We start from the raw sequence: 12518 nt of genomic DNA, 5'->3' as shown, positions 1-12518 counted from the left end.
CTACCCCATAATTCGCCCTCATGTACTCCTCCATAGATATGCCGGAGGATTTTACGTTCAAAGCATCTTAAACGTTCTTCATCGTCCATGTTTCCGATGCGTAGGTGAGGATGGGCTTGATAAGAGTTCTGTATATCACTAGTTTCGCTTTTTTGTAACTAGGCTTGTTGTTAAAATTTTTTTTAATCCATAATAGGCTCTATTTGCCAGATATATCCGTTTGTTGTCAGAAAAGTTACCACAGGGATAACTGGCTTGTGACGGTCAAACGTTAGATTGTTCACCTATTGACATGGAACGTGAGCTGGGGTTAGACCGTCGCAAGACAGGTTAGTTTTATCCTACTGATGACTCGTCGTTGCGATAGTAATCCTGCTCAGTACGAGAGGAACCGCAGGTTCGGACATTTGGTTGACTCAGTTACTCGAGCTGGTAATGGTGCAAAGCTACCATCCGTGGGATTACTGAACGTCTTTTAAGGCCGTATCCTTTCTAGTCAAAGGTTGCAACGATATCTCTTCTAGTTCCGAGGGTCGAAAGGCTCAAAACAATGTGTCTTTACTAGGCAATCGTAGTTCGCTAAGATTGTCGCACGAGCCCTTATTTCCGTTGAGATTATCGGTTTACGGTGGGATCGATCCTTGCCAGTAGACCAGATCTTTAGACGGACGAACATGGGTATTATAATCTTTTCGATGTTGGAACTCGGAATTGTCTGTAGACGACTTACGTACCTGACAGGGTATTGTACCTGGTAGAGCAGTTTCCACGCTGCGATCTATTAATACGTAGCCCTCAGCTTCGGGATTCGTAGTGTCGGTTAGAAGAGACCCCTGATATTAAAAAATAAAGCCGTTTTCAAATCAAATCACTTGAACTGTGTAAAACTGAACTGGTCCTCAGTTTAAGAGTTGCCAATAAAACACCAATTCATCAAAAAGTCATTGAATTGCACTTAGTAACTGAACCTAGACGCTTACACAAATATAATTTGAACTAGGAAGTTATTGCAATAGATTATTTGAAACTAGAGGCTTCTAGTTCAATAATTTGTTCCTCCTCAGCTATTTCATTTGTCGTTGACAAATCATTGGCGTTACGCGGCTTTAAATTATCATCTATTTGAATACCTTTTGGAGCAGATGGAAAGAAATCGTCTTTAGTAAAAGCATTAACCTCTAGAGGCCATATTCCTGTTTTCCTTAAGCCCTCAATGGTGTTTTCATTGTAGCTGAATTAATAAATGTAACATCTTTAACCATCTTCTACTTCCTCTTCGTAATAAACACTAATAGGCTTCATGAGTGAAACGTCTAAAGGCTGAAGATGGTGCGAACAGCGGGGAGGAAAGCAGAACAATTTCGTTATCTTGAGCAAGATCAATGAGTTTGAGGTTTTTTTATGTGTTGAATCTCCGTCGAACAGAAGCATCTTTTGTGGCCTTAAAAAATATATAAATTTTTTAAACAAATTTAATGTTTTGGTTGTAAGCCATCGGAGAGTTAGAGCCTTCTGCCCACCCTCCAGGTGGCAGACCCAACTCGAAATCTTGCTGCTTTCGTTTCCTGGGGAAAAATAACATAGAGGGCGTTTAAGATCCACTGACAGAAAAACATAACTGCACAGTTACAGTTTCACCTATCTAAGATGTTTGCCTGATGTTTCCCTTTCGTTGCTATGATTTTAAAATATCCTTCTGGATTCACGCTAATGCTGGTCTCATCACAATTAAAGATATGAGTTGATGTCAATTTCTATTTATCAATACATTCTTTTAACAGTGATTGGAATTGTGCTACAGCTACCTGATTGAAGCCCAATGCACGTTCTCCAGAGGTTGCCTCAGGTTTTCTTAAACTTAAATCGGGATTCCACTTAAAAAAGCCATTAATCCAATCTTGTCCTGCCGTTTCATTACTTTGGTTAAAGTTATGAATAATTCTATTGCGGTCTGCTAACTGATACGCCAGCCTACGCGAATGTTTCATGGATGAGCTAAACAATATTTTTCCATGTCTTTGACGTAAGTAGCAAGATCTAACTTCTGATGTTAATTGAAAATACACATAAATTTTCCTGACTTTTTGTTAATACGGAATTCCGGACTGTCCTAGTTTTTCTTAACATATCTAGCTAATGTTCATTTTAGTACACCGCATGTGTACCAAAATAGGTTTAAACAAAGACGAGACTTTGTTTAAACCTATATTACTGTTGAAATTACTTGTTCCATAGAATCCACGGACCAACTTGGTCTCTCTGTTTTTCTAACATAGTAAGACATAAAATAAAGTTCGTAATTTTGAATTTTAAACTTTTGTGTGGTTATATAACAAAAGTCTAAAGATCTATGGGGGTTTAAAGAAAGCTACAATATCTATTTCAATAGTAGGTACTTAATGCTGAATAAGCAATAACAAAAATTCCTCTCAAAAGTCACTTACCTTCAGATCTGAAATGGACAGAAAAGGCAACAATCACAAGTACAATATAACCTTTGCTTCGCAGTTAACAATGTCTACAACCGACTTCCAGTTACCGAACTACTCATCGGAGCGTAACTTATGGCCATGATCGACAGGCGAGTAAAACTGCGGTTTTGTGGCTCGTCGGTAAAGCTCGTCAGTGTATCATTGCAATACCGCGGTTTTATATACCGACGAGCCTGGTTCGCGGCTCGTCAGTTTGTTTTATTTTTTACTTGGCTCGTCATTTAAAACCGCGCGTGTATCACTACTGGTGAGCAAAACCGGCAGTTTTCAGCGACCGTTGAAGTGAAAAGATCAGTTTTTAATCATGGATATGCGTACTCTCAGCCACGACTTTTTATTAGAATTTATATATTGTTTACGAGAATATGTTTGTTTATGGAAATGTAGATCGCCAGAATACAAAAACAAAACAACTCGACTTAACGTATATGTTAAACTTTTAAATACCCAACGTCTAGGACATTTCCGCTTTTTTTTTGTAATTTCGTAGTATGCTATAGCGAGGTTACATAAAACTTCACTTTCAGTTGAACACGACATGTTAGCTGTGGACGGTTGACAATGACTGTTTTGCTCGCTGGTCGATCAGCACCATGGTACAATGAATACACATGTGTATTCATTGTACCATGGATCAGCACTAACGAGCCGCGAGTAAAACCGTCGTTCTTAAAACCGCGGTATTATGGCTCGCTCGTCGATCACCCACTTTACTCTCAAACAGCTTAGATGGCAGCATAATACCCGCGTGAAAAAGTACAAATTTCATTCTGCACCGCCGGTCCATTTCGCCCTGTGTTCCCCTATTTGTAAATGTTAGTTAGGTATTATAGATTCAGTATTTTTATTTTGATACGCAGGGGTACAATATATAATATTATGTCTCCAAAACGGGTTAAAGAAGATCATGTTTTTAAAAGGCATATACTGAAAAGATGTGCGCTAGTACATTCTAAGTATACAAATAAACTACATTCTCAATGGTAATTATGGATATTTTCAACATTACTTTTTCTGAAAAGTAATGTTCCATAATTCTTCTTTCTTTTTCTTTCAAAGAAAAAAAAATGTAGGAGTTTAAGGGAGGCCTATGTCCAGCAGTGGACGTGATAAATGAAGGCTGGATGATGATGATGATAATTGTTCTAGTAAGAACATGAAATTGTTATGTGAGTTACATTAAAAAGTCTACAAAATCGAGTACATAAGTGTGACGGCCTTTCTTTTAATATAAACAACTAAATCACTGGCATGCTAAAAGGCTAATAAAGTTTTTCTTGCTGCATTTATAATTGCCAAATAAAAATTAATCAAAGCTGATTAAATATAAAGACTCATTTAGAACATGATTAAAACAGTAATAATTTTATATTTATTTATTCCATTTTCATTTTTTTTGTTTTAATGGTAGTAAATTGTACAAAATAAATTTGAAAGGTGTTTAAGATACCAAATCCTGCAGTTTTATAGTGAACTGACATATAAATACTACATCATTGCCTAAGTATCTATCTTTAACAAGTTATCTTTGAATAAACTTTTGTCCAAATGCTTTAATTCGTATGGAGCTTCGCTACCTTCTATTATCCATACAGAACCACTTGGTGCGTGTTCCAACAATGACATAGACACTTCAGCGACATGATCAGCACTAAAAATTAACAATGATTAATAAAATTGATCAGTACTTAAGATTTAATTAAAATGAGAACATAGTAAAGAGTAATAATAGCTGTTAAAGGTTAAAAAGAGATGTTAAAAGATGAGAAAGAAAATCTATTCAAAGCAAAATAGTAGAAAAAATGTGTTGGAAGATAAAAAGAAGTTGGGCGAATATAACCAGTATTAACAGACATGCCAGAATGCTAGCCTGCCTGCGGAAATGTGTGTTTTTTTTCCTGGGTTCAGTAGCATGATTACATGGACTTCCTTCCATCGGTTTAGGAAGAGCCTGTATCTTAGTATTGCGTTTGTTGTGTTCTTAAATATACAATTGCTTCCGAAGGAAGATACTTCTGAACACTTATGTGTTCGTAGTGATTTCGTCTGGACCAGGTGCTTTCCTTGTAAACTTTTTCTGATTAGTTCACTTATTTCTTTCAGTTATGTGGGATTTATTATTTTTTCTTGTTCGTCGAGCGTTTCTAGTTTTGTTACTTAGACTTTTTCGATAAGGTCTATGTCTTCCTCTTCTTCTTGGTTGATAATTCAGTGTATACACACACACTCTCTCTCTCTCTCTCTCTCTCTCTCTCTCTCAAGTGTCCTTCTCATCACCTCGGCTTTCTCTTCCACAGAATACACGATTCCGTTTTCTCTGTGGTAGAATTAGTTTTCTAACGTTTCTTAGAGTTCTTTGAAGCCTCCATATTACTTGCATGTTTTGACCACCCTCCTCAATTTCTTTTACGTAGTGCTTTTGGCTTCTATGTTCTGTTTGACTTGTTGATTTAGTCGGTTTACCCAATTTTTGTCTTCCTGTAGTTTCCGTCTTCTTTGAATATCAGATAAATTCTTAAACAAAATAAATTGAAATAAGCTGCTAAAAACTATCGTACATAAATACGGCGAAAGGGAATCCTAAGATTTTACAAGTAAATCCCTGTAGTGCGTGCCTGTGTAAAAAGGTGCGGATTTGTACGGCTCCCGCAGTGAAACATAAAATTTTTACATGCTTAACTTCTTTCTATAGGCAACATACAATACGTAAGCAGTATCTGATTCATACGGTTTCCGCAGCGAATGCCGAAAAAGGTTACGTGTATTTAGTCGGTTCCCGTAGTACAGTATAGGTAACCTTGCACTATATAGAAACTAGTTCAGCAATATTGATTGTTATTTTGAACTAAATAATGAGAACCCAAAGCGTCACAGCTCGATGATATATAATAGGAATAGGTAAACAGACCAGTACTCGGTCATTATTATTACACATTATTCATTCATTCGTTACTCGTATTTAAGTTGAGCCGTGTTTTGTTAATATTTGTTAGAGTAAGCTCCTAAAATAATTTAATATTAAAGATTTGACAAGAGAAGAATTTTGTTTTTAGGTTATGTAACTTCTTGTCAACTGTTACATGTTTTGTTAATATTCTCAATGTTAGAAAGATGTAGTTGCCTAAGAAGTATCGTTAATCCATTTAGGCATTAATATGGTGGCGATAGGAGAGATGACCCACACAACCAGAAAATATTCTGTTATAGAATATAACAATTGAATTTCTATGGTCAATGACACGGGAGCAACAGTTTACAATAGTAGCTACAGAGTTATAATACACAGTTTTCAATAGTAAAGAATAACAATATTATGTAAATTATATTTTGTTAAACAACTGTGTAGTCTTCAAGAAGTCTATTAGGCTCTTGAGTCCACTTGAACAGTTCAGAAGTTCTTTTAAAGTGTGGGTTATATTGTTGGCAATGCAAGTGGCCTGGTAGTGTTGACATTCTTTGAGGATGTGCTTAACAGTACTAGGAATACCGTTGCAGTGGGAGCATAACTGTTATTGAAGTCTCTCGGGAAGTGTGGAGATGGATCGGTTCTAGTATTTTTTGCACTAGGTCATGTTAATTGTAAATATTTTTTAACGAATGAATTGCGGATAAGGAATGGGTGCACAGAGCTACACTTTGATGATTGCCAAAAGGGAACTCGAGAGCTTTTGAAATACTGAAGAGTTCTCCTGAAAACACGTTACATTCGTTGGATATTCGGTATTGTCCTAATACTGTAGTCACAGATCAGCTAACTCCATCTGCTTTTCGGGATGCATCGCTATAAAGCACCTTATCATAGTGGGATGTATTCACAATATTCTTGAAAGCTTGTCGAAAAATGATATTATTTGTTTGTTGCTTATTAAATATACAGAGTGAAGTGTTTATAAAAGGTGGTGGTTTAGGCCATGGAAGGGATTCTAATTTGATAGATGCAAGTGTTTGAGATAATTTTGTGTCTTGGCACAAGGGTTGTAGGATCTGTAGGATTGAAATTATACATCTAGGCGAGTTTACGAGTCCAGGTCTTGTAGAAGACAGAAGATTAAATACAGGGTTAGTCGGATTCGATGACATTCTGCTAGCATAAGATAGGAGTATTTGCTGCCTCAGAAGGTAAAGGGAGGTTCATGAGATTCACAATAGAGACTTTCAGCGGGACTGTATAAATTATTGCTATTGTAATAAATTATTGGATGCAGTCAAGTAAACTATACAACCATAGTCTAATTTGGATCGGATTATAAACCCTATTCATTTTACAAATTCCCAATCGTCAATAGAACCACGTGTAAGCCAAACAGGGTCGTACTGATGTACGACCTATGTATCATATGATTTTTAAAAATATTTACTTTTGAAACTGTTAGTGTAAGAATTTCTTGAAATTTAATCATTATATCACAATTAAACTAAACTCTAAAAAATAACACGACCAGTAAATAACTTAACAATTACTATAACATAAATATAACACAATATATTAACTTAAAAATCAACACGATACAATTTGAATTTAAAATGCTGGCAAGTTGGGATCTGTAACATGAGAATATGTCTCGCTTAAGGTAATAAATTATATTTAATAGCCTCTTGACGAATGAGACGGCAAATATCAACACGTGCTCATGTTTACTGATGGGAATTTGGTAAACGAATGAACTTTAGCTCGATATATTTTGAGTAGTACACTTTCATCGGCACCCCATTGATGGTGGAACGTATATATATATATATATATATATATATATATATATATATATATATATATATACAGGGTATGGTAAAAAATGATGATCTTGAGTCAGAAGTGCACCAGATGATACTTTATAACTTGGATTATATGCAAAAAGTTTATTATTTTTAAAATTTAATGACTGACTGTAGATGATAATTGATGGGATCTAGGTTACTAGTCTAGATAGAAGTAACAACTTACGGTTGCTGCAAGACTTCAAACTCGCTAATAACTTTATCATACATTGCAGTGTATTCTTCATTAAGGAGACGATGTCTTAAATTGTCCAAAATGGGAGTCTCTGTCATACCCGGGCAAATAGCCAAAACCCTTACTTTAGTTCTGTTGTAGTGAAAGGGATCACCCCAATTTCTAGTCAAACCTATCACGCCGCACTTTGTAGCTACATAGACAGGCATAATATATACTTGTTCTGTAACACTTATAGAGGAAAGATTTAGAATTACTGCTTCATCACCTTCTTTGTGATATCTTAAATATTTTTCCATACCAAGGACCATTCCTCCAATAACGCCTTTCTACAAAAAAAAATTAAATATGTAGTAACACTACAAATATTCTAAGTACAAAAATTTTAAATTTGTCTCACAAGAAAACACCACGAAATTGGCGTCCAAATCGATCTTTAATAAGAACTGCTCTCCTTCATTTGTAGTACCTCTGTGTGAAGAAGTTTAATGGACTTCTCACAAATATCTTTAACGGCCTTTCTCTTCAATGAATTGTTTAGTTTTTGGCGGTTTACCTTTTCCAAAACTGCTGCTCTCATGGTTGTGTTCACCACCAAAGTCGAGCACTGTGTACTGTGCGGAACTTTCCGTTTTCACATATGCCTTACATCTTACATCTTCCGTGTGCACAATGCCATCACTTCAATTCTCCTGACAATACCTTGTGAAAATTATATTTAAAACTGTTCGCCATTAGCATGGGTTTTCCCTGTTCGCTTAACATTTCAGTAGCTTGCAAGTATACATAAAAACAAAAAAATGAGACATTATAAAAGTGTAAACTCTATTGATAACAACCGCAGTTTTGTAATTGAAACAATAGTAACATTTATTAAACAAATTAAATATCTCATAAACTCTGGAATATTTTTCAGCCATTTTTTTGCTATATATTGGTAATGCAATTTTTACTGCAAAATAAAATATTAATAGTGCTTATTTAAAATACAAATAATAATTTTTTGCAAATTTGTTTTTCAAGGTTTATTTATAATTATTTAAATTAATTTACCCGGCGACTGTGTGGTGACATTTTCTGACAGTAGCTGTGTGTTGGGTATTAGAGTAAAATTTAATTAAGCAAGTCTTAAATGAAAGCTACTTCCTTCAACTATGCAGAAAAAAATCGTAAATACTTTCATAAAAACCCCGATGGATGATTCAGTTATAGAAATCATAAACTTTCTTGAAAATATCTTTTGTTTTTACCTTAACTTTTATATAAAATTTGTTTCAATCTGTACCGAATTACATTTTGATTCCCCCACAGCTGTCCTAACACCAGTTGTTACTCCTCATACATGTCTTCCACAATTTTCACATATTTGTAGCGTATTGTATATTTATAGAAATTCTAAATATATATTATAATATTGTATTTTAATTATAAAGATCTACATACCAAATTAATATCAACTGTCCTTTCCCACTGATTTTCCATACAAACTCCAGCGTTATTAATAAGGATATCGATATGTTTGTAATGGTTCAAAGTGATAACGAAAGCATCTAAAACAAACTATATTAAACAAGGAAAAATGTGAAAATAGAGGTTTACTTTCTAGACTTTTTTGATCGCGAACATCAGTTTGAACAAATACCACCTTTTCTACGCCAAATTCTTTGTTTAATTCTTCAGAAACTTTTTTACCTGCTTCTGCATTAATATCGGCTATGACAACACCCTAAAACAAATGAAGATGTTTAGATATTGTTTAACTCACAAAACATAAAATAGTTGGTACCAATTGAAAGGTTTTCTTTTGTTTTCTTTTTATTTTGTTTCAAATAAAGACCCGAGACTTCTCTATATAAAGCTTGTTAGAAGTCTATAAAGAATAAGACTAGCGGTAATGCATATTGTTGAGCATTAAATGAATCCAGTTCTGAAGCCAGCTTGCTCTCTTGGCTGTTCAGTATCTAATCCTATTGTTAATTTGTTGTTGATGATCTTTGTGATTAACTTGTATATAATTGGTAGTAGACTTATAAGTCTGTATATTTTGATATCCTATTTGCTACCTTTATTATAAATAAGAAATATGTTTGCTGTATTCCAGTGATCTGGTACGCATATTGATCTTAGACAGTTCGTAAATATACCTGCTACAATTTTCTAGGTTTATTTGCCAGTTTATTTCAGCAGTTCTACCATATACTCCAGCTGCTTCACCGTTTTTCATTTTTAATACTTCTTGGTTACTGGTTGCTGCTTCAAGTGTTTTGGAAGACTTGTATAGTTCGCAGTTGGCGCACGAATTGTATTATTTTATATCTGTCTGATATCCTGGTGTTTTCATTTGTTATAGTAACGATTTAATTTTTCCCGATGGTTAATTCTTCTCTTTTTTCTTGTAGCCTATATCCTCCTTAATATTTTCCTTATTGTCTTTGAAAGTTGTCTGTATTATATTCTCTGTACGTTGCTACATGGTGTACGCTATTAGTAACCTCTATATGAAGCAACAAGAAGTCGGTAGATGAACTGCTAATCCAAGCTTACCGGACGCCATTGGTCGTTGTTAAGAATAACTTTTTCGACAATACATCTACAGTTTATTCTTATAACACACCAACTTTTGCATGGGAGACCGTGGCTTGATATTTTGATCAGAACTGAACAGAATAGTTTTATGTTTTGCCTATCTCTATTTATGTAAAAAAAATGTTAAAGCCGTTCATTTGCATGTAGAATATTTTTTAAAAATATATCTCAGTATGCGCCAAGTAGCCTTAGGTCGAAGTTAGTTAACGCACTATATGTGGTTGGTTAACGCAAACAAAAAAAGTAAAACACATTTTTACTTAAAATGTAAAATATTTTATCAAAAAAACTTATAAAAACATAAAGGCATAAATCTAAGTAATTAAATACATTAATTTAAAATGTAACATATATGTACAACAACATGAAAGTATTTAAGTGTAAGAAAAACATTAATTGCTTTCACAATTCACACAAACAGAAAAAAATAACAGGATGATCAGCACAAGCCTCATGCGCCCACATTTTGCAATTTGTGCATTGTATCCAGTTTTCATTTGAAGTATCATTTTTGTATTTATCCATACAACAGAAGCAAAAGCAATCCTCTTCCTCTGAATCAATACAATCATTATCAATTTCCTTCATTTTTTTGTTTTTAATCTTTGTACCTGGTCCTTTTTTTGATCAAATTCTTCTTTTAGCAGTTTTTCCATTCGTTTGTTCTTTCTCAAGAGCATTTTTATAGGTGTATCCGTCAATATTGCAGTATGATGCTTTCTTTTGTTACATTTAGGTTGTTGATTTCTAGCTAGAACTTGTAGTAAAAGCTTTAATTCTAATGGAGTGATAGGAGCGGAGTTCTCATTCTCCTCTTAAATGGAACTTTTAGTACAATTCATTTGACAATCAGGTTTATTTTCAAAAAGAAAAGCGTTATCAGGTTATTTTGAATATCCCGGCTGCGGTTGATTGTGACCCAACGGCTTGTCGGGCAGATTCGATGCAATTGACAATTGCTAACTGCTCTTTAGAATTATCTTGATTGGTGGAATTTTTTAATTTTAGTGGCTCAGGTCGATCAGTAGCATATCCTGACGAAAACTCGTGATCTTCAAAGATATCTCAAAGATATCTCTGTTAAATGAAGAAATTCCAGAGACTCGAAATTATGACATAATATTTTTTGGTGTACCTGATAATGGCAATGTTTCTCCCCATTATTTTTTAAATAATTTCTTCTTCTTACGATGCCTATCCGTTCCGGATGTTGGCGATCGACATGGCTATCCTAACTTTGCTTGCTGCTATTCTGAATAGTCTGGTTGTCGATGTATTAAACCACTTTCTCAGGTTTTGAAGCCAAGATATTCTTCTTCTCCCTGGTCCTCTCTTTCCAAATACCTTGCCCTGAAGAATGAGTTGCAACAAGCCGTATCTCTGTTCATTCCTCATAACATGGCCAAGATATTCTAGTTTGCGCTCTTTGGTGGTGTTAATAATCTCGCATTCCTTGCCTATTCTACGTAGGACGTCAACATTAGTCACACGATCCACCCATGAAATTCTTAAAATACGTCTGTAACACCACATCTCGAATGCCTCGAGTTTTCTTAAAGAAGCTTCGGAAAGTGTCCAGGCCTCTACTCCGTATAATAACGTAGAAAATACATAGCATCTAATGAGAGAGATTTTGGTAGCAAGTGGTAAATCGTCACTTCTGAAAAGAGACTTCATCATTATGAACGCCGATCTCGCTTTTCCTTTTCCAGTTTTATTTCACTGGAGTGATCCCATTGGCTGTTAATGTTAGTACCAAGGTATGTGTAGCTGTCCACTCTGTCAATTGAATGTTGGTTAACCAAAAGCTGTGTATTTAATATTTCGCGCTTACTGACTACCATGTACTTTGTTTTCTTCGTATTAAGATCAAGTCCGTGTTCTCTACTTATATCTGATATACGCGACATTATTCTTTGCAAACCGTCCAGACTATCTGCAAAAACTACTGCGTAGTCGGCATATCTAATGTTGTAAATAATTTAAGAAAGGCAAAAGACAGATGGGAATCATGGTTGACTAATAATCAAAGTGATGGTCTGATGTCTAAGGAGCAACCAACATGTTTAACAAAATGTCTACAAAATTGTAGAAACTGTTCCTTTGTCATCCCCCCTAAAGGATTTGCAGCTCTAATTGACCCAAAAGTTAGAAAATGCTCTTTATAATTAACCCGTGGGAAAATAAAGAAAGGTGGAATAGAGTTTTCTGTTGCAGATACTATCAGAGCCATAGTAATTAATGTACCGCATTCCTGAGAAGTTATGCGACTCACTTGCTTCTGACGGGTAGCTTTTTTAGCGATTTAGAACCGATTGTAAATTGTTAAAGAACTTTCCAACATATTCTTTGTTGTAGCGCGCTAAGCTCGTTGTTTCAGGGGTTCTTATTGCAAGAGTGTTGTGTAGTTTTAGGTACGCCGTAATCCAATCTGCACCAGCTATTTGGTTTTGATTCCGAGATCAGGAAATTTTAATTTTAAAATTTGG

The 12518-nt window shown here is 34.9% G+C and overlaps 1 protein-coding gene across 1 annotated transcript in view; it reads right to left on the bottom strand.

Moving 5' to 3' along the window:
* LOC140442082 (uncharacterized) overlaps nt 1–12518 on the bottom strand; it is a 41511-nt gene that overhangs the window by 26493 nt on the left and 2500 nt on the right. Inside the window, exons 2-5 of the mRNA XM_072533154.1 lie at nt 9043–9169; nt 8887–8993; nt 7435–7772; nt 3997–4143 (exon numbers count right to left, since the gene is read on the bottom strand). Coding sequence (XP_072389255.1) covers nt 3997–4143; nt 7435–7772; nt 8887–8993; nt 9043–9169 — 719 coding nt within the window. The remainder of the gene's footprint in view (nt 1–3996; nt 4144–7434; nt 7773–8886; nt 8994–9042; nt 9170–12518) is intronic.

This window comes from Diabrotica undecimpunctata, chromosome 5 (assembly GCF_040954645.1).
Source record: "Diabrotica undecimpunctata isolate CICGRU chromosome 5, icDiaUnde3, whole genome shotgun sequence".
Classification (NCBI taxonomy): Eukaryota; Metazoa; Arthropoda; class Insecta; order Coleoptera; family Chrysomelidae; genus Diabrotica; species Diabrotica undecimpunctata.
The sequence above is the reverse complement of the archived record's forward strand: the minus strand, read 5'-3'. Positions and strand labels throughout refer to the sequence as shown.